The following is a 22953-nucleotide window of genomic DNA, read 5'->3' on the forward strand; positions in this document are numbered from 1 at the left end:
GATGCTATCAAGGAAGTCATAATTTGCTTCTTAATTAGTTCCCTTTCTTTATTATCTGACTACAAAACATGTAGAATGATTTCAAAATGTTTAATGAGGACACCTGTGACAACCTCTTATTAACTTTAAAAGATACACAGACGGTAAAGAAAAACAGATTCATTCAGCTTTTGGTTCATACTCAGACTAGTAATATTGACTAAATATTCATTCTTTAATAATATGCTTTTGTAGAAGTTTCATGCAAATTAAACTTCATAGGGGAAAAAAAAAACATGTTGCACCCCCATAAAAGAAGCAAAAGAATTTGACTGTTTTTTTAATTAAGGTGGTCTATTATCAGAGTCAGTACTGAGCACAAAATATTTTTTTAACTTAATTACCTAAGCCACCACTTATCTAATAGATAACTGTAAACACAATATTTGTGTATCGTATTATGTACTGTACAGTATATAATGCAGACGTAGACTGCATGATGTAGAAGAACAATTTCTTTTCTTGTGTATATTTATAGACACAGTCTATAGAATTTTACAAATGGCAGAAAACCATACGAATTCCACATTCATGAATGCCTCATGGAAATTGCAGGAAAGCCATTTAACTTTGATAACTTTCATGTAGCCATAATAACTTTGAGAGATGAGATAAATAAATGAGCCCTTAATTAATGAGGTATATCAATGTGATAATACAGACCTTTACTGAGACTGGAGTATAACAGGCCTCAAGCCATGATTCTAATGCAAACCTTTCATATCTTTATTACCATTTCTGATAATGATAAGGACTTATTCTTTGTAAAGAAAAGTCTGGAATTGTTTCTGCTAAATCAGTCAGGGTGAAGAGTTAAGGAAATAAATCATTGGTCTCTACTGTTGTTTAGGCTTTACTTATACAAAACTAAATAATAAGGATTTATTTTGAAATATTAGTTTTTATCTTTAAATTGAAGTTACTACCTGCAGTTTGGGAGGAATAACAAGTCAATCTCACACAGCTTTACCTAATCACCATCATTACAAAACTATACATATACTGAACTCCCTTTACGTTAATCTCAAGCATCCCTTCTCCACCCCAATCTCACCTTGTAGCTACTCCTTCACTCGGTCTGAATGGAGTTTGAACCTCCTCATGCTTTAGCCAGGAGGCTGCCCATTAACCAAGTGGGTAAAGCCAAACTTTTCTCACCAAGTATTCTAAGCATTCACAAAGCTTTCAAATTCATGGATGTTGTTGTCTCTAGTAACATAGAGTTCTGGTTGGCCGAACACATTTTGTCATGGAAAGTTACAAATATGTAGCTAATGCTTTTGAGACGGCATTGCTTCTTTGTTTGAGCACAACATCACAGATTTAAGATAGTCACAATCCAAACAGTACATGGGATTGCTAACCATGTCCCTGCAGAGGCAGAATCCAGTGGGTCTTATAATTCACACTGAGATCATTAGTTTGTGAATGTGTTTAGAACACATGTGGGTTTTGAACATTTGAGTCAGTTAATGGGTTCATTGAAGTCAGGGATGATCAGCTGTGGCACTTGAAACCCACAGCCTATCTGTATTTTCAAATTATAATCACTTAATTGAACAAATCATCTGCTCAAGTGGTCAAAACAAAATTGATCTAAGTACTTAGATTTTGATTACTTAAGGTTGGTCCCGGTTTGTGGTTCTCCAGGACCAGAGTTGGCCATCTCAAATGTATACATAAAGTATAATTGCACAACTTGTTCTTAGTACATACTGTACCTCACTCTGTTGGCAACACTTTAATTTAATTCTTGGTGTTGTGTGATATTTGATCCAGACTGTGAAAGACTGGAATTCACAGTTCTTTATGTGGTTAAGAATTATATTCTATTACTAAAAATGTCCGAAGCAATGCCTACTGTGAAGATGTAGTTTAATAAAATGTTAGACATTATAGTTCATTAAAAACTTGCAGCATAATTTTGTGTTAGTCTCTCTATATAATTAAATGATGGGAGAAGATATTTGGAGTATACACTGGGTAACTGTAATGCCTTTGAGATTAATATACTCTGTATTTTGCTATTTTTAGTGAGACTCTAATGATTTTCAAATCTAATTACTTAAAATCACAATGAATGAGAATTTACTCAGTCATACATAAATGTGTGCACAGACACATTTCAGTGTGCGTGTTTAATTGTGTCGAATTGTGCTTTTTTCAGTTTTCAAAAGAACTTTACCCCAGTACAGCTCAGTACAGCTTGGTGCAGCACATGTGCATTCAAATTAGGCTAACATCAGCTGTTCCTCCTTCATTTATTTACTGTAACTTCTTAATTGACGTTCGAATCAACTTTTCCAGATCAAAATACTCCTGATTCAAGGTTCAAAGGGATAAAATGAAAAGTAGAAGTTTGACAGTCAGGAGCTTTAATAGCACAATTCCATAGTTTCCCTTTAGGTTTTAAAGCATTACACACTGCCAATGCACTTCACCTGCAAACCTTTTAGTTCTGTTCCACTTTGAAGAGCCATTTATGATGCATCATAACACCAACAACAGGTAAGCCCAGTCAAAACCCGTGGGATGGTATAAGGAAAAGTGAACTAAATCCATTTCATAACCCTGCAGTGTAAAAATGTTGAGAAACTCAAAATGCACTTACAGTATTTGATTCTAATGTTTTGTTTATAGGCTTTGTTTGTTTTTCTTTTAAAACATATATTTTAATATTCTTAGGTTATATATAAAATCTGGAAAGCTTCCCTAGAATTACTAGATAAATGAATGTGGAATATTAATGCAGTCCAAGGTTTTACTTATCACATAAAACCAAAACTGCTTAGGATATAATTCTTTTTCACTATGTTATGCTTTCCCATCCAATTTGTTCAGTTTCTGTCATATCTCAAACCTCATGCTGGACTGACACATTAAAGAAAACAGATTTCTTCTTTCCAGTTGAGTGACCTATTGTGAGAAAGTCTGTGAAAATTCAAGACACAAGGCCTTGTGAAAGCATAGGTTCACAGAAAGTAACCTTAATATGAGATGTGTGGCACTCATATTAATGTAAAACTCAACAGGCTTGATTCTTTGTAATTTCCTGCGCAGAAAAAAAAGACCCTTTGGCCTAAAACAAATGATGACTTTCATCAATTCCATTGTCATTCATTTGTCATTTAAAATTGTGGCCTTCTGGGGACTACAGATTTTACAAAACAAGAAGCTGTTTAGTGAAATTAACTATTTAACTAGCCTTTTACCTCTGGGATCTGTAGCTTCAGCTAAATAAATCTGATATTATTTGTATCATCTGGCCCCAGTGGTGATTTTTCAGTTTCACAGCCTCGCCCTACACATCCTGGCAGCCTGGTGCAGAGATGTTCAGGGGGATGGGGATGCAGGGTACGAGAAAGGGTGGAGGGATGTGGCTGGGTTTGATCAGTTATTTAATCTCTAATTTGACTCTCAGTGGTCATTAAAAATCCCAGGTCATTTCTTGAAAAGAGTAGGGTGTAACCCCAGCGTCCTGGCCAAAGTTCCCATTGGCCCTTACCAATCATGGCCTACTAATAATCCCCATCTATGAATTGGCTTCATTACTCTGCTCTCCTCCCCACTGATAGCTGATGTGTGGGGAGCGTTCTGGCGCACTATGGCTGCCGTCACATCATCCAGGTGGATGCTGCACATTGGTGGTGGTGGAGGGGAGTCCCCATTACTTGTAAAAAGCTTTGAGTGGAGTGTCCAGAAAAGCAATTATTATTATTAATTATTCAGGACTTAGGTACTCTTCATGCACAGAACCAGAAATAGGAGAGGTTTGGCCAACATACTTAATCAGAGGAAATACAATTATGGCTGCAGAAGAAAATATGATAGGATTAAAAACAGGGTTGTGAGAAAAGATCAAGGACTAATGAAAATCATTAACTGTGAATCCTAAGTAAAATAAGGAACATTTTAGTTTCCCTTTGAAGGCCTTTTACAGTATATCTCATATTGTATCCAGGTAATTTACATTACATTAATTCTATACAAAAATACAGAATTTTGAAAATTAAAATTGAACAAATGAACAAGTAAGCAATGAAAGAAAAAGAAACGGTAGTGCTAGTTATTTATTCATATAGATCCAAGACATAATGGGCAGTTTTGTACCTTGAAAAGAGGTTAGATTTTAAGACTAGAAAAGATACTTTGCACAGGATTTATTTTTTTCTTTAATCTTATTATCTTCTTTAAGAAAATGATTGATTTAGAACACACACAGTGTATGAGTTGTAGACATCCAGAAATACACAATCAAGTGAGTTTGTTAGTGTGTAAATAGCAGAAAGTACTGAGTGGTTAATGTGCATTTGTAAGATAAATGTGCTGTGTTATTATGCACAAACGCTTTTAAATAAAATGTATTTAGATGAGGAGTATGACATTTAAAAAAAATATTTGATAAGAAAGATCTTTTGCATGAAAATCAAGAGTTTTTAGGCACTTGTGAATAATATGACTATCTTAATATTGAATACGAAACCACGAGATTTTTTGCAAAAAAATAGGTTTAACAGAAAAAGCTGGTTAAAATAAGCAACTGCTTATTCTTCCAAGATCCTTTTACTGTTCACTCACTGTGTAATACTTGGTATTAGAATACATACTGTAATTCTTTTTAAACATAGTTCTCCAAAGAACTTGCATCAGAAAGAAGCTTTTCCTAGGCCTTATGACGGAGCTCTTACCCAAGCTATTGCCATAATCCCTAAGGCAAAAAGGCTGGGTCCCAGGAGATTCCACAGCCCATGTCGGTCCAGCTGCAGTGCCATGGACAGCAGCATTGCTCCAAGCAAATACAGCACCTTTAGCAGAACAAAGAATTACTGACATTTGAATATATATACAGTACACATTTGCATTGCACAGCCCAAAACAAATCCTCTTCATGCCATCTGGTAGTCCCCAGGTTAGGGAAGCCCAATTCAATCAGAGTAACTGGAGAGCAGTCAATCAGTCTGTAACAGTGGGAGGCATTATCATGTGCCAGCAGGTGACTGGTGGAAATATCTTCCCTGCAGAAAAGCCATGTGCATTTTGATTAACCACTGGGCTTCTCAGTGCAGGCCCTCCTTTGCAACCTAGCGGCTGCCAGACAGTTTTGACAGAGGCTGTTCCAAGCTGTTGAGGGGAGGAACAGAATGATTGATCTAAACTCTGAGGTGCCCTGAAACATTCACACGCATACACGGGAGATCTGAAACGACATCAAAAACAGTGCTTTCTGGTATTTATGTGACAGTATAAAAATGAGTGAATACATATAATTTATGATGGGTAGAAATGCAAGATTGCATTGTAAGAACTTGTAACCTTCTCTGCCTTATACTGTACAGTACGTACATTTATTTTTTTTAGGATTTGCTCTACATTTTCTAGGAAGGTGCTGCTATTCATTTGTTGCCATCTTTGATGCTAAAACCATAAATCAGAAGTGCCTAAAAATATTTTTGAGAGAATTTGAAATAGGACACATCCATCTGATCAGCAAAACCAATGCATTTGCAAATACATCTACAGTACTTCTCCAGCACGCCAATGCAATCAGAAAATGCACAAGTGTTACTGTAGACTCTCAGCAAGCCGAAGATGAAGGAAAAGAATCAGATGACAAAGAAAAAGGTTGTATTCAATTTACCTGTTTAATAATGGATTTCAGTCTTGCCATGGCAATAACTGTGACCCACACAGACATGAGTGACCCCAGGAAGTCACAGAACTGCAGCACATCATACTCCATTATACAGAACACCACAATCCCAGGCTGGTCACAGGCATGGTAAAACTGAAAGGAGATAGTTGGACAGAAAAAAACAATGTGAATAACTGTAACAATTTGCTATGCGTAACGTTTTCAGTTTCCTTTCATTTAGCATTGAAATGTAACCATAGTTGACCCTACAATGAGAAAATCAGTTTTGACTCTTTACAAATGGAATGTGTAGTATGCAGAGTGGAATCTAAGCACTGTCAAAACATCTCTATAGTTTCCACTGCACACTGAAAGGGAGTATTGAAAATTAAAAGTACTGTATATGAAGTGCATTATTAACATTTTCCCAGCAAATCTATGAAAGTTACTTCATCAGAAGAAATAGAAAAATCTCTGGAATCCCAGAGACCATTTGTACTTTGGCAAGTTACAATATTATGCTTGAAATATCAATCCAATGTACCATAACTTACACAAATATCCTAGGCATTTCTGTGTTGACTTCTGTACAGTATGTGTGTAGACATGAGGTTTTGAATGTATTTTCAGCATGAAGTATTGTAATAAAAAGATTACTAATATTTTTACAAAAAACGGGCATTTAATTTGAAACAATATAAGAAAATCACACATCATTGGACAGTATTGGACTAAGCAGTGATTGAAAATGGTTAGAAAGTACCCTAATTGTTTATAGTCATGTTATTTATTGTCAAAAACATTCAACGCAACTTGATAAAATGAGATGGCTCTGAGTTTCAATGAGCTTACTTGTTAGGTCTTATTTGTGTTTGCACCTTATTTTCTCAATATATAATCCCTCAGATGTGGAACTGGAAATCATAATAAAAATGCTAATACTACGAATATTAAACAATTACAGTATTATACTTTTAGCATACTAGTACACTGCTTTTCAATTAAAAGATACAATATAAAACTGTTTAATTAAAGTAAATAATTCTGGTTTAAAAAGCCAGTTGGAATTATTCTGTCATGTGGCATTAGGTTAAGTTCAAATAAAGCTTTTACTCATCTGCTCATGTTAGGATGTGTCTAGATGTTTCAAATATGTGATTAATATAATACCCACCTAAGCTAAATCTCCAGGCAAGAGTTTTTTTTTTCATCAGACCTCTAATAAATAAATAGAGCTTCTGTGGTCTAAACACCAGTTCAGTACTTTAGTTAAGTTTTCCCAAATAAAAATCATAGAAAACCAATATATGCATAAAATGCTCTACATTAGGTTAATTTAGCAAAAAATAAATAATTTAATATTTAAATTAAAATATTGATATTGTAGCAATAAAATTAAGGAAGAAAATGATTAAACTGTAACTGTGGTGATAATTTATTTTATTTTTTTACTTACACATATAATTTGGAGAAATGTTCTGAATCATTTTACAAAAAGGTAATATTTATTTTTCTTTTCCATTCTGCATCTTGCTGGAAATTAAGCCTTTGAAGCTTTAGAATTGTTTTCAGAAGATTGGGAGCAAAAGGCTTTTAAACTAACCTTGTTAATGGAGTTACAGTGTAACACCAGGACATAATTTAAAAATTATTTAAACCGAGCGATTTTATATCTTTGCCCAATAAAAGGGATCCAATGTTTTCAGATAACTACAGTCCATGTTCAGTGTAAAAAGCCTAATTTAATGGCACTGACATGGACGTGTGTGTCATCAAACTGTCAGTCAAACCAATGAGTGAAAAAAGTCTCAGCTGCTGCTGGTTAAGTGGAATCGAAACTATCCTCTTCTGCTCTGTGGTGTGGTTTGTGGAAAGGACTGCAAGGCTGAGGTGAAATAGTTCATTCATGCACTCACTGTGGAAAAAAACATGGTGAAGATGTAGACAGAGGCCTCCAGCAGGTAATGACTCCGGATGGCAATGGCCACCGGGGGGACAAACATCAGGTTGCTGAGACAGAGCAACAGGGTAGAGAGCAGCTGGAAGCCGTAGGTGTACGCCTCAGAGTTATCGGTGCAGCCCCAGCCATCCCACCCTGTGCCAAGGAAAGAAGGAAAGAACACCTCAGTGCTTTGGAAAAGCCGCATTCTACACCAAATTGGTCAGGCAGAATGTTTATTTGCAAAAAGAGCATTGTCTCACACACCCATTTATCTTTTACTGTTTTGGACATCTTTGGTTTCCCCACATGGCTGTCGTATAAATGTCAATCTTTTGGAATGAGCAGTGACACAAGACCTCTGAATCACCTACTGTCACGGATGTCCAAAGGGACTACCTGAGGGCAGCAGGAGAGTGGAAAAAGACCCATATGCGTAGCGGCGGAACGGGAAAAAGGCCCGGGCTCGTAGTGCAAAGAGTTCAGGAATGCCGTATAGAAACCTATGAAATATATAGCCCAAGGGAAAGAGAGGGACCGGAAGGACAGCAGGCAGGAAACTAGGGACCGGACAGAGAAGGAGAGCCCTCTGGCTGCAGAGGGCATGACAGTACCCCCCCCTTCAAGGGCAGCTCCTGACGCCCATAAAAAAAACTGAGCTGTCCAGCACTTTGATAGGGGACCAAAAAGGAGGGGAAACCAGGAAGAAAAAATCAAAACAAAAGGCAAAAAGATGAAAAAAACCACAAAACCCCGGGGAAAAATACCGCAGACTGGGCAATAGGCATGTTCACATTCTAATGCTGATATCGGAGAGAGCAAGACCAGGAAGAGCCAGGCACGAAAACCCGCTCCAGACACAGAAGCTCGGAGTGATATCCAGCAATAAGAATAGGCAAGCCAGCTCAACATTCAATCACTGATATCGGAATGAACAACCTGAGGAGAGCCAGGTACGAAAACCCGCTCACAGACACAGATGCTCGGAGTGATATCCAGCGATTAGAATAGAGGAACTGAGAAAAAAAAAAACAGCCCAGAGAACAAGAAAAAACTGCGGAAAAAACAAAAGGCGCCGCTTGCGGGGTCGAAAAAAGGGCTCAGCATTCTGTCACGGACGTCCAAAGGGACTACCCGAGGGCGGCAGGAGAGCGGAAAAAGACCCATATGTGTAGCGGCGAGATGGGAAAAAGGCCCGGGCTCATGAGTGCAAAGAGTTCAGGAATGCCGTATAGAGACCTATGCCCTCAGGTAGCGGACGTGAGGCGACCTGGTGCTAGGCAGGTCTCAGGACATCCGAACGTCAATGCTGAGCGAGGGCAGAGAGCAAGACCCCGGAAATATAGCCCGAGGGAAAGAGAGGGACCAGAAGGACAGCAGACCGGAAACTAGGGACAGGACAGAGAAGGAGCGCCCTCTGGCTACGGAGGGCGTGACACCTACAAGTTCAGGCAACAAGATAAAACTGCATTTTGGTCTTTTTGGCTGTTTTGCACAAACTGTTGTTTTGCATGTGCATTATCCTTACATCAAAGATAGACGTTTTAGTATGATGTCATGTTTATTCAAACAGTTGTATAAGTAGTGTGTGCAACAGCTACAAGTATCTATTGAATTCACAGTGTGCAAGGTATATAAAATTACCCCCACCCCTATTTTCCCTGTTATTAAGTCAATTACAGTAATACTGTTATCCCATATTTCAAGTTTGTTGTTTTGTGCCTCTATCATTATTATATGGTGGTTGCTGGAAGGTTCTAGAGTTGTACCAATGGAGGGGGCATGAGGACTGCTCAGCATCCACATGCTGTTATCAGTTCAAAACATGAGAAAACAACTGATCAAATTATCAAAATGTGACAGTTTTTACTTTTAGAATAATAAAAGAGAAATGTAATTTTCCAATCAAACTTGCTTGAAGTGTTATTTTTCAAGGGCAACAGACATGTATTGTACATGTACAGTATTTCATTGCTTGCTTGGTGTGTGAAGAAATTCCTTAAAAAATGCTAAAACATTTCCATGTTTTATTAAATGGCTAATCTTTACAGGATACTTGAATATCAACATGCACCTCCCCCAAATAACTGCACTTGTTAATTACACAGATATTGAAACAGATTAGCAGTCATACTTTTTTAGGGATGTCAGAAAAATAAAATAAAGATCTGCTGTCTGAATAACAAAGCTCCGTTGCTATGTGTCAGATAAAAGAAAGATGTAACGATTGTTAAATTTAGAGCAGATGGTGACTAAAAAAGAATAATTAACCAGCCATATTCATATGCATTAATGGCAGCACAGTTTACAATATGTATCCAAAGGGAAATAGTCAGACTTAAGCGCTGTATAATTTAGGTATAATTGAGAAATAGGAATTTGCATATTTGATGACATTATTACAACTCTTTCCTCTAATTAGGCATTTTTTGATGAGCTATTTTTTTATAAACAAGAGATGAAATGGCAAATTTAATTGTATAATTTACCATACCCAAGCCAATTATCTATGATGGGCATCCCATCATAACAACAAAGCTAAACAGGGAGATGAAAATATCATTGTGATTAAAACATCATTAGCTTTGATGTATAAAACATTTTGAAATGTTAAAACGGTTAGAATTAAAAATATTAAAATAAAAACAGTTACATTAACCTAAAACGTTGATATATAGTTTATATAGAACTTTATATCTTTTATAAATATTGAAAACATTTTTTCCTGTTGATAAGCACAGCAAAATATAGGAATATATGTTTTTCTTATAGGAACTTTTTTTGCAAAAACATTAAGATATATACACTTTCCAACTACAAGAAACTCACCGCTCTGTACTAGTGCTATGAAAAACTGGGATGAATAACAATTTCTATTGTTAAGTTTAGTTGCTAAAAGAATTCCAAGAAAATAACGACTATTGTCAGAGGCCTGATCTGCCTTTTTTAGAAAAGGTAAAATATTTTTCCTTACCTGCTTTGCATTCACATGCTGCATATAAGTAATTGTTTGTCCGCAGAAGTTTGCATTGTCCGTAAGTTCCACAGTCGTTGATACACGGAGTGAGATATGACCTTAAGTACACTTCAGCAGTAACATTGCTGCATGCTTCAAACCTTTAGAGAAAGCAAGGAGCCATGAATTAATGCACAGTGACAGTCAGTCCATATGATACCTCTCTTTCTGTCTGAATTTGTTTACAGAGGAAATGATTTTCTAAGCCTCAGTAAGCTCCCAATAAAGAACAACATGGCCTGTATTCTAAGCATCTTGAATAATTAATTGCACACTACTTTTAGACCGCTTTATTATTTTCCAGATCTGGTAAGCAGACACTGACTGTGTCCTAGGCCAAAGCATCATTCATTTCCTCACTGAAATGTATTATTTGGATGCTTCTTTAGTCATTTATTTAGTTTACATTCGTAGACTTTCTGGACAAATGGACTCAGAACAATGTGTAAAGCTTTCACATTTACGGGGCTCAACTCAGATTGATACACAGCCTTATTTTGTGCCACAGCTGTTTTGATGTCAGCTTTATTGCTCTATGTGAAAAATCAGAAGCATTTTCAAGCATTATGAAAATAATGCTTCCCCAGCTGTTTGATTTAAGTGCTAATTACCAATCAGCATAATTTTTGCATTGTATTAATCAAATTAAGTCCTAACGACGAGTGATGAAATCCTGCCCTTAAATAAATCGAAAGTAAAACTGCACAGATACGGTACAGTACTGTAAATAACCGGAAAGCTGGTTTCCATCTGTATTTCATAATAATCTTTCACTGTGCAATAGTGCTGCTTCGTAAGTTGGCCTCATCTTACACAATCTCACATGTGATTACAGGGATCTTACCCTCGCTCTGTGGCACAGAGGGAGCGCAGACCCAGGTACCAGGTGCCAGTCTGTGGGTAGGGAATCCTCAACTTGGTGATATTCGAGGTAGCATTGAGAGAGAGAATGAACCCTGCTGTGGACTCTTGGAACAACAAGCAGAAAATGGAAAGAAAATACTTTTTTTGTCAGCAATGACAAAGATCCAGAAATTATTTTTCTATGTGTTGACAGTGAATTCAGGGTGCAAAAGAAATAATTCTGATGATTATCACGGGAAAATGAGATGTAGAGGGAAAAACGGTACTTGACATTTTATACTACTTGAAACCATAGTTACATCTCTAGGATGAGTTTTGTCAGGGAGTGAAGCTCAGTTAGATTTGAAGAAAATAATATATCTGTATTAACTATATAATCTGGGGCCTCTGATCTCTGCTTTGTTGCTTACGCTCCAGTTTGCAGTTTTGACTCAATCATCCAATTAACTGGGGCTGATTTAAATAACAATTAGGCTGTTCGCATCTGATAGAGTTTAATCCTGTTTCAGATAAAGTGTTTAAACAGTAGGGAGAATTGTCAACCCTGGTCCAGATACTGTAGTATTATGCCACGATCCATCTCAATAGCCCCAGAACACCCTTACAGCATCCCAGAGACTGCTACAACTAGGGATACCTTGAGTGATATACTGTAGAAACTAATGGTTTATCCTAATACTGTAAATAACTTGTCTGAAACCTTCATCCAAGGTGACTTGCAAGAGTTACACATGAAAAATTACAAATGCAAGTTAAAATCTTCTGTGTGCCGTAAACACTTGGTCAGTAACTTACATGATGCTGTATAGGATTTTATGTAGTGGCAGAGAAAAATAAAATAAAGGGAGTTTAACACCAGTAGAAAGTTGTGTAATGATACAGAAGTATACTGGAAATACAAAGAAAAGTAATGGTATTGCAGCCATACAATTGCTAATAGTAGCAAGGTCTTTCATAGATCTTAGGCAACAGGTTTTGGCTGAACATTGGAAGCTTCTGTGAGAAACTGCAGAGCTTTGGGTTATTAGTAGCTGGATCTACAGTAGGTATAACATCCTCCTGGATGTCTGGTATAAGGAGAGAATGAAAGTAGAAAAGGGGTGGAGGCATCAGAGCAGTGAAGAGAGTGGTAACCCAGAACCACCTGAACTGGATAGTACAGAGATGGTACAGGGATGGGAAGCCAGTGGAGAGTGAGAAACAGGGCAATGAATTGGCATAAGGAAGGCAGATTGATGACAAGATATAACAACAACATCAGAAAAAAATACAGTAATAATATTAAGTATTAATATAGGGTATACTGTACCTAGATACAGTAAATGGTTCCATTTTCAGATTAGAAAATACAGCATGTTAGCTGTGAAAGCTGAAGTTGTATCATTGTATAAATAATAAATGAATGTCTTACCCGATTCACATTTCACTGTTGAGTTGTCTGATAACGACAGAGGCATGCCATGGTTGAGACAACCAAACACTGTGATATTTTCTCCTTTCAAAGACGACTGTAAAAAAATAGTAACTCGAGTCATAACATTTAGTGTACACCACCTATGTAATGTTGGTTAGGTTTAGTGGATACAGTGCCTTGCGAAAGTATTCGGCCCCCTTGAACTTTTCAACCTTTTGCCACATTTCAGGCTTCAAACATAAAGATATAAATTTTTTATTTTATGTGAAGAATCACCAACAAGTGGGACACAATTGTGAAGTGGAACGAAATCTATTGGATTTTTGAAACTTTTTTAACTAATAAAAAAATGAAAAGTGGGGCGTGCAAAATTATTCGGCCCCCTTGCGTTAATACTTTGTAGAGCCACCTTTTGCTGCGATTACAGCTGCAAGTCGCTTGGGGTATGTCTCTATCAGTTTTGCACATCGAGAGACTGAAATTCTTGCCCATTCTTCCTTGCAAAACAGCTCGAGCTCAGTGAGGTTGGATGGAGAGCGTTTGTGAACAGCAGTTTTCAGCTCTTTCCACACATTCTCGATTGGATTCAGGTCTGGACTTTGACTTGGCCATTCAAACACCTGGATACGTTTATTTGTGAACCATTCCTTTGTAGATTTTGCTGTATGTTTGGGATCATTGTCTTGTTGGAAGATAAATCTCCGTCCCAGTTTCAGGTCTTTTGCAGACTCCAACAGGTTTTCATCCAGAATGGTCCTGTATTTGGCTGCATCCATCTTCCCCTCAATTTTAACCATCTTCCCTGTCCCTGCTGAAGAAAAGCAGGCCCAAACCATGATGCTGCCACCACCATGTTTGACAGTGGGGATGGTGTGTTGAGGGTGATGAGCTGTGTTGCTTTTACGCCAAACATATCGTTTTGCATTGTGGCCAAAAAGTTCGATTTTGGTTTCATCTGACCAGAGCACCTTCTTCCACATGTTTGGGGTGTCTCCCAGGTGGCTTGTGGCAAACTTTAGACGAGACTTTTTATGGATATCTTTGAGAAATGGCTTTCTTCTTGCCACTCTTCCATAAAGGCCAGATTTGTGCAGTGTAAGACTGATTGTTGTCCTATGGACAGACTCTCCCACCTCAGCTGTAGTTCTCTGCAGTTCATCCAGAGTGATCATGGGCCTCTTGGCTGCATCTCTGATCAGTCTTCTCCTTGTCTGAGCTGAAAGTTTAGAGGGACGGCCAGGTCTTGGTAGATTTGCAGTGGTCTGATACTCCTTCCATTTCAAGATGATCGCTTGCACAGTGCTCCTTGGGATGTTTGAAGCTTGGGAAATCTTTTTGTATCCAAATCCGGCTTTAAACTTCTCCACAACAGTATTACGGACCTGCCTGGTGTGTTCCTTGGTCTTCATGATGCTCTCTGCGCTTTCAACAGAACCTTGAGACTATCACAGAGCAGGTGCATTTATACAGAGACTTGATTACACACAGGTCGATTCTATTTATCACCATCAGTTTTAGGACAACATTGGATCATTCAGAGATCCTCGCTGAACTTCTGGAGTGAGTTTGCTGCACTGAAAGTAAAGGGGCCGAATAATTTTGCACGCCCCACTTTTCATTTTTTTATTAGTTAAAAAAGTTTCAAAAATCCAATAGATTTCGTTCCACTTCACAATTGTGTCCCACTTGTTGGTGATTCTTCACATAAAATAAAAAATTTATATCTTTATGTTTGAAGCCTGAAATGTGGCAAAAGGTTGAAAAGTTCAAGGGGGCCGAATACTTTCGCAAGGCACTGTATGTATAAAAGCCTACTCAAAAATGAATTATTTGGCTGCTTTTTTTACTCTTAAACCAAAAAAAAAAATCCTGTTTTAGCTTTGAGGAAAGAAGTGCATAGCAGCTTTTGCTCTTGTCTTCAGACATGTGAATATGAAGAGGTTCGGAGACCAATTCCCAGATCAAATGCATTATTTAAGCCCTTGTGCATAACTGAATTCATGACGTGGAAATTTCAAGGAATTAAGACAGTGAACAAAAAAAAGTTGTGTTTCAAAATAGATCATATCTTTTAAGACACTCAGACCAAGGAACCAAATTAGTTAAAGCAGTGATAGAAGGTGATTAAAGGTAAAGCTGATTAATAATTAACACTAAAGAAACTATGGGGATGCCAGGAGCCCTAGTTAACAAAGCAGCAAATATGTACTTCAATATTCAGGTCAGTGAATGAGTACTTGAGTACCATTATTTGTCTTTTATGCATTTAGTGACTACATGTACTATACTATCGTTGTACTGTAAAAGTATTTTAACAACCATTTTGATTAGGATTTTATCATTTAACTATACTCTCATCTAGACATACTTTAAGATAATGTTAGAAAAATTATTAATGTATCAGGCGCCTTAGTAGAAATAAGATCCAATGTGTTAGACTACAACAATGTTTCACATTCCAAAAACTGGCTATGAAGAAGTTGTGAAATATGCAAATACATATCTCCCAGGAATGCAACAAAATGGCTTGGAGTATGAGCAACATTACATCAGTGACTCTGTTGTCAAGGCTTCTGAATCATCCAGGTGACTGGAATGTCTTCCTTCTTTCAGTTGTCAGGGATACAATCTGCTTTTACTGAAGCAGGATGTCTGGGAGACATGTATAATTATAATATTTTTCAAATCATAAATAATCAAATTTGAAGCAGAGGTAAGTCATGTATTAGAGGCCTTAAGGGTACTGTAGCACCAGGTTTAATTCTCAATTAATTTTCAATTGGACAAAAGTAATATGATTATGATAAATTGTTAGGAAATCAGCTCTTATCACACCAAATTAATGTGCATTAAGGACTATAGGCTGTGAGATGATTTGGAGATGACAATTCAGCCAAGGCAACTTTGATAAAAAACTACTGTAAATGTAGTAGAACACTAAGCAACCACACTAATTCGGACCATCACAAGATGACCTGCAAGACCTAAAAATATAGCCTTTAAGTACAGTTTATGTACAGTCTTAAAACACAATTCTGGTAAATTCAATACTGTAGATTTTGCCTATTGTGAAAAAAAATAAAAAGATGAACGTCCCACATATGGAGGAGTTGTTATACTAATGCTCTGGAGGAGATCAAATTGTGATTTTGCACTTCCTCTCTCTTTTGCACAAATATTTTAACTGCTTGTTTGTGTGCATCTTTTCTCACACCCTCCCTCCACCCCATCGTCACCCTTGCAGCTGCCTCCATAGTTTCTTCCTCACACGTGAGAGGGTTTTGGCAGATTCAACCTTATGGCAAAGCCTGCCATTGCCTTAGCGCCAAACATTAAATTATTAAATATGCAATTCCTTTATATTCGATATCTCAGAGTCTCAATTAGAATTTAATCAACTAATCATTGCTTTAACATGAACAAAAAGATTAATAATATAAACATAAGACTATTCAGAGTTGGGAAACTATAGATTGTATTAAGGAGTTTTGCCAGTTGTTGACCATATTTAAGATTAGATTTGCGTCAAGTGAAAGCAATACTTCTCTTACCCGCTTCATACTCTTTCATTTATTCACATTTTTAGTTTTGCTTGAGGAATAGTAAAATACCAAAGGGTGCTATTGTACAAGACATACCAGCCATGTATAGTTGACCAAAGCTAAAGAAAATGAGCAGTCAATAACTATAATGTATTTTACTTAAATCATGTTTATTTTACTTGAACATAGGGTTGCATCTAATATACCCAGGAAATCACGCTTGCAGATATGCCTCACCTTTCTCACAATTAACCAGATGCCAGTAGTTCAGTATGAAAAAAAAACTCACAAGAACATGCAGCTGGCAGATTAGTATTGGAATGTAAAGCTAATTACAGATGCGTCTATAACATCTTTAACAATATTGTTTTCTATCTAATTCATACTATATTCCTCCTAGAAATGGTTTTACTAGATACTATTATTGCAGGATTAGAACTGTTGTGTTTTTGCCACCACTGCCAAAACATTGAGAAATTAAATTAATCTTATTATTTCTTAGTCATAGTTTCATAGGTTTTCATATAACTCAGTGGTGTCAGATGACTGTGGAAGGGCTGATGTAGTAAGATTAATGAGTATTCAAAAAGATCTTTCGAGCCCTTTATAATCCACTTCTCTGATGCAGGCTTTCAAAATAGAATATACTGTATAAACTTGCCTGCAATTACTTTTGTAAAACAGTTCAAGGCAGGAATTCATAATATGTGTTCCACAGATTTTTTACTGATAACACCTTATAATACAGTAGGCAACTCTTGAAAGCCAAGTCTAAGTTACTGTAAATATGAATAATATGATGCAATGTAACACATGTGGAACAACACCTGGCATGGGAGTTCTTACCATTTTAACTAAGTATTAAAAATGGAGATATTAAAATTTTCTTAGCTTAGCATCGGAAAATATCTTTCTTCTTATTTTTGATGAAATGTTGAATTTGCTGTGCTTTAACCAATAGAACCGCTTGCAACAATTCCAGATATTGAGGAGAACGGATAAACTGACAGCAGTTAATACTGCATGCAGTCACTGGAATTTTAGAGAATAACAGAAGGTATTTCATATGACAAGGAAAAAAATAGTATTGTCAGTGATTGGACCTTTGTAATTACCCATTCAGGCATTTGAGCTATTAACTTTTACTTTCTTTCATTTTTAAAAAGGCAGACATACTGTAGATGTTTAAACATATTCATGCATAATATCCGCCTGAGCTGACCGTGTTCTCCTTTAAAAAGAAAGCTGTCTGTTTTATGCTTGGTGTAGTAGACTGTAAAAGAAAGATGAAGCAGGCTGCTAAGGAAATTGCTCAGCTACTGAAGCTGAGAAATATAAAAATAGAAAAATAAAAAAAAAATTCCAAAAACACAATTACATTACTTACAGGAGCAATACATGCCAGTTGTGCACAGCATTATAAACTTGAAAGCACTTCATAATTTAATACCCAGCCATCCATTTTGCTGGGTTTTTGGATTGTGGGAGGAAACTGGAGCACCCAGAAGAAACCCGCACAAACATGCAAACTCCACACAGATAGCACCCAAGGTCTGGAATTGAGCCCACATTCTCAGGGTTGCAAGGCAGCAATGCTAACCACTGCACCACACTGCCACACGTATGTTAATATTTAGGTATCAAGGTAATGCACTTTTGAGCTGAACTATCCAAAATAACTTGCAATGTAATAAAGGAAGATCAAAGTAAGATCTTTATTTGCCTAAAAGGAACATTGCATTAAAACAACAACATATTTTAATTCGCTTTGTTCAGAAATGATTTCTTGTTTGCCTTAATCACTAAAAAGGTCATGACTCAATATAGTGAGTCCGGTTTTATACTCAATACTGCTAACGTTTTGTACGTTTTCATGACTATGAGCCATGCTAAAAAATAACGATCCCTGTCTTGCACTAATGCACCAACTTCTTGTTTTGTTTACTGTAGTTATTGTAACGAAAAATAAAGCCCCAAACCAGTTGGACGCAGCATGTAATTATGGCAACACATGCTTTTCAGTGACTGTAACATTGACAGCTGTAAAGAAGGTTAAAATAAGAAAATGTTCAGTTAAACATACAGTATGATGATTTTCAGAGCACTGTATCATTTTATATGGTTTCAAGAGGAAAAACAAATGCGAGTCTACAGTAAGTTCTGCTTTCTTTTGTTACTTTAGCAAGAAGCAATAAAGATTATTTTCATGGTGAAACTTCTTTCAGAGTGAATACTTCTGTATTTCTGGCCTTTTAGAACTTAATTATCTTGTGACCAAGAGGACTGCCTGCCCCATAGCAATCACTTTAGACTTGGTGATGACTGAGTCAACCTTGACCTAAAACTGTCTATAGGAACCACTTAAAGCATTCTGCTGAAAGATACAGAACCTCAGTGACACAATGTTCTGCTCTTCTAAAGCTTTTAATGGCTCGCTGACCTCCATTAAATCTTAAGTATTTGAAGGTTTTTACAGTACCTTACTTGTATGTGTTTTAAAGATATCTCAGGATAATAAAACAATATCTTAGTGTTATTATTAATATTAATATATATATATAATATATATATATATTATATATTAATATATAATAAGTCTTGAAAAAAAGTCACTCTTGGAAAAGAAAAAAAATATCAAGTGAAATACACAAATGGATGCCATGCATTTTTCCAAGGGTTTGTTAGGTGAATGGGTTGATGGCAAATACACTATTGCAAGGTACCATTAAAATACTAAACCTTCAGTTATTTCCTGCCTGTACATGTCTTTCCTATATTTTAATATAAAATCCAGATTTTAAATTGATTAAAATAGTTTACTAGCAATCTATTTCAATTTTAGCTACAATAGAATGGCAAACGCAAAGAAAAAAAGGTTTACTAATTAAGTATTTTTACTTAGTATATCTGTAACCAATGTGCAACAGTGCTTAGCACTGCTGCTTCATACCTCTTGGGTCCTGGAAGATGTTTTATTCAGAAATGAAATTCCAGAATAAAGCATCTTCCCCAAAAAACTCTTGTTCTCCCCCACTTTCCAAAAGCAAGCTGACAAAGTTAACAATTGTTTCTAAATAATCCCTGTGTGCTCGTGTTTGTAAGTACAGTATAACCAGCAATGTAGTTCATGTAGTTCTGCTTTGCACCCTAGGTACCCAGAATAGTGGGTACCTCTCAGGCTTGTTGTGAATCTCATTAGATTCAGCTTTTTATAACAGATTCAACAAAAACTGTCACTGTTTAGTTTCAACAAGGTTTTAGGAAAGGCTCCAAAGCTATTGTCAATATGTACTTACCTGTAACATTTGGTGACCCAGAACTTCAGATTTCTCATGTTCACACATCATTAGCAACTCCACAGGCAACAGACTCAAGGCTGCTTTCCGGTAATCACCTTATAGATTTATCTTTTTTCATACAATATCCTGAAGCATTTGATATACAAGTGCTTCAAAAATCTAGCTTTGTATTGTTTCATTGTAGTGGAAAATGAGTGCACTAGCACATTGCTTGGTAATTGGTCCACCTTTACTCCACAGATTTGATAAAGAGATAACTTTAAAAGATACTTATTTAACCTGTTTGAGGCAAGCGTTTGATGAGACTTTGTTGCTGAGCCTTGGCCTTTTTTTCATTTACTCTTGCTCATATCAGCTCATTAGTGTCAGGTAATTGCCTTTTCAGACTACAGCAGGTTGAATTCTTATGGCTGTCGGTTTCCATTAATTAGCGTCTGGCAGAGCTCATCCAGGGAGCAAAGCTCTAGAGTCTGTGACTGGCTGACATCCAGCCCAGCCAGATTGTTCCCCCTTCAGTTCTCCCAGTCTCCCATAACCGCCCAAAGGCTATACAAACAGGAAGTCATGTACCATATGTGGCCTAAAGAAAATACCCAAAGCAAAATGTCTTCAGCGACTGTGTATATATAAACACACAATTTTCTTTTGGGGGCTGATTTCAAACATCACAGAAAGGTCGCTAATGAGAGTCAAAAGAGTTCCAGGTAACAAATCATAGCAATCCAGATGTTGAATTCAAACATTTGCTTTTTAGTCTTCATATCAAGTCTTGTTTGGGGTTGTATTGCAAATTTAAATCTGCTAAACAGCCTAACAATTTATTGGAAGAGTAAAGTATCATTGTTATGCGATTTTGTGAATTGACTGACACTTGCACTTGACGAAAAGGCACATAAAAATATACTTCCTTTTATTGTCCTATAAGGGAAATTGGCTTTGTAAGGTAGGTAAAAGATGTAACACAATATACAATACATTTAACACAATATGAATCCATTAAAAAATAAGAAACATGCTCATAAGAAGAAAAGGAAAAAATATGAATAAAGTAAAAAGTTCAATTCAATTGTCCAAATGAAACAAGCTAATAACAGTGGGAATACAAAATAAGTTAGTTCTACTGCACTTTAAGAGTTGACCAGACTTGGGTAGTTTAAATCAAGATGAAAGGAGCTTAAATTCACTGTGTATTTTATAATCTTTCTAGACTGAAATTTGTCCACTAAAAACCTCGAGCAGCTCATTTACTGCATTCTTTATCTATTACCTGTTGGAATGATGGGTGACATGTCTGACTATTGCCCCTCCCTAGAGAAAAGAAAAATACTGACAAGTCAGGTGCCCTGAAAGCCACTCTGTCCAAGAAACAGCCCCAGTGCTGCACAGACACTGGGCGACAGTGAGCATTTAAACTTATTACTCGTAAAACTGTCAATATAGCTATGAAGTGGACATCAATCATGACAAAGTCCTTGGTAGATAATACCCAGATGGCAGCATATGGCAGCAGATGAACTCATTTGCGTTACACCAGTGACAGATATTCAAATGTTACACTTAAATGGAGTTAAATTGTGTTTTTTCATGACTGCATTGTGGAGTTCTGTCTTTCATAATCCCTCTGGCTACACTAAAACCCATAGATTCAAACTCCTTTCAGAAACTGCTGATTGGACTTAATGTGAATTGCCCATTTATTCAAGTGAATCACCATGCAGTTATCTAATTGATTGGAATAAATGCTTTGAACCCTAGTCAAGTGGGACAGGTGAGAGTACCACAAGCAATCATGATAAATTATGCTTAAAATGAGGAAACGATGAATGCACTCCACTTGAGGAGCTACATGCTTGTTGGTGATTGGTTTGGCTTTAACCTACTTTGCTACAGGGGGGGAAACCTGCCCTTTAAGACAAAGGAGTCAGAACCTTCTGAGTAGGAGGAGCCAAGGGGCAGTTATAAGGGCAATGGAGATGGGCTGGTGTAGGATTGTTGAGCAGAATATGCTGGAAAGGAGCATCTGATGTTTTTCATTTACATGGAGGGGGCAGAGGTGGCTGGTTGGATCAGGGGTCTTGTCCTTCTCTCAAACTTGTTGTGAACTCCTTCTACAGTAAACGGACAGTAATATGGTCAGAAGGAGCACGTAAAAACATTTCTAAAATAACCACTTTGATGCTTAAAATTTATAGGGAGAAATGGAATACTAGTGTGTATTTTTTCTTTAAAATACCAATACCAGCAATATACAGTACAGTTTACATAATATGTTTATGTTCCTAAATGAATATCGTTTATGACCTTGAGATGTATTATGCTCCTCTTCTTTTTATGCTCAGCTACTAAAAATTCCCTTTAGTGGTAAAATTCCATATAAATATTCAATACTAAGGGGATTAAAATGTGCACAGTAAAGAGATTAAATTATTTAATCTTTTCACTACCGACCAATGCACCACGAGTGCCCCTGTTGGTCATTTTGGTTAGCCAATTACACGGCGTGGTGGAGCACGCGTAGTTGCCCGCAGTACGGGTTTGTACCGTGCATTTTGAATGGCTACATCTGTAAGTGTCTCTGAATGTCGACTTACAAAACTTTCCATTTTAAACAAAAGCATTTCATCTTTCTTAACACACTTCTACAGGTAATTTTTTGGTGGTGGTCCAGAGTTGAAGCTGATATTTTGGTTACTTCAGCTGGATGAGACCTTTGGATCAATTAGCTACAGTACCAAACAGGCTACTGTAGATGGTGCTTAAAGGCCTCCTCCCATTTGCAACTGGTCTTATGTTCTTATGTCCTTAAGTTACCAAATAAATGATGAATTTCATCTTTAAAATAATAATTAAAATTTTAACTACAAAAATTAAACTTCTGTTTAAATGTAAATGCCCAAAAATGTTTTAAGACGATTTCGATTATTATTTACAGCAGCTGGAAAATTAGCCATGGTTGGCACTGAGTTGGCACGGTTTTTCATTCTAATCATTTACTGTATATTCCTTTCTAATTGGACATTTCAGTTAAAAATAAAACTGAGAAATAAAACTGGAACAAACAATAAAGAGAATGAGAATGTAAAGAATGGTAAAAGACAGCTCTACAAATATGTACTGTAGTCTGCTAGTCTTCATAGTTATTTTCCAGATAATTCTTCATAGCAGAAATGCCAATTCCTTTTATGTCTCTGCTGTAAAACATATCTAT

The 22953-nt window shown here is 36.6% G+C and overlaps 1 protein-coding gene across 1 annotated transcript in view; it reads right to left on the reverse strand.

Annotated features, from left to right (window-relative positions):
• tmem8b (transmembrane protein 8B) overlaps positions 1-22953 on the reverse strand; it is a 148559-nt gene that overhangs the window by 3391 nt on the left and 122215 nt on the right. The window contains exons 7-12 of the mRNA XM_088629065.1: positions 12902-12998; positions 11471-11594; positions 10585-10727; positions 7588-7766; positions 5678-5824; positions 4728-4844 (exon numbers count right to left, since the gene is read on the reverse strand). Of these exons, the coding sequence (XP_088485191.1) occupies positions 4728-4844; positions 5678-5824; positions 7588-7766; positions 10585-10727; positions 11471-11594; positions 12902-12998 (807 nt within the window). The remainder of the gene's footprint in view (positions 1-4727; positions 4845-5677; positions 5825-7587; positions 7767-10584; positions 10728-11470; positions 11595-12901; positions 12999-22953) is intronic.

This window comes from Lepisosteus platostomus, chromosome 4 (genome assembly GCF_059453375.1).
Source record: "Lepisosteus platostomus isolate fLepPlt1 chromosome 4, fLepPlt1.hap1, whole genome shotgun sequence".
In the NCBI taxonomy this organism is placed as follows: domain Eukaryota; kingdom Metazoa; phylum Chordata; class Actinopteri; order Semionotiformes; family Lepisosteidae; genus Lepisosteus; species Lepisosteus platostomus.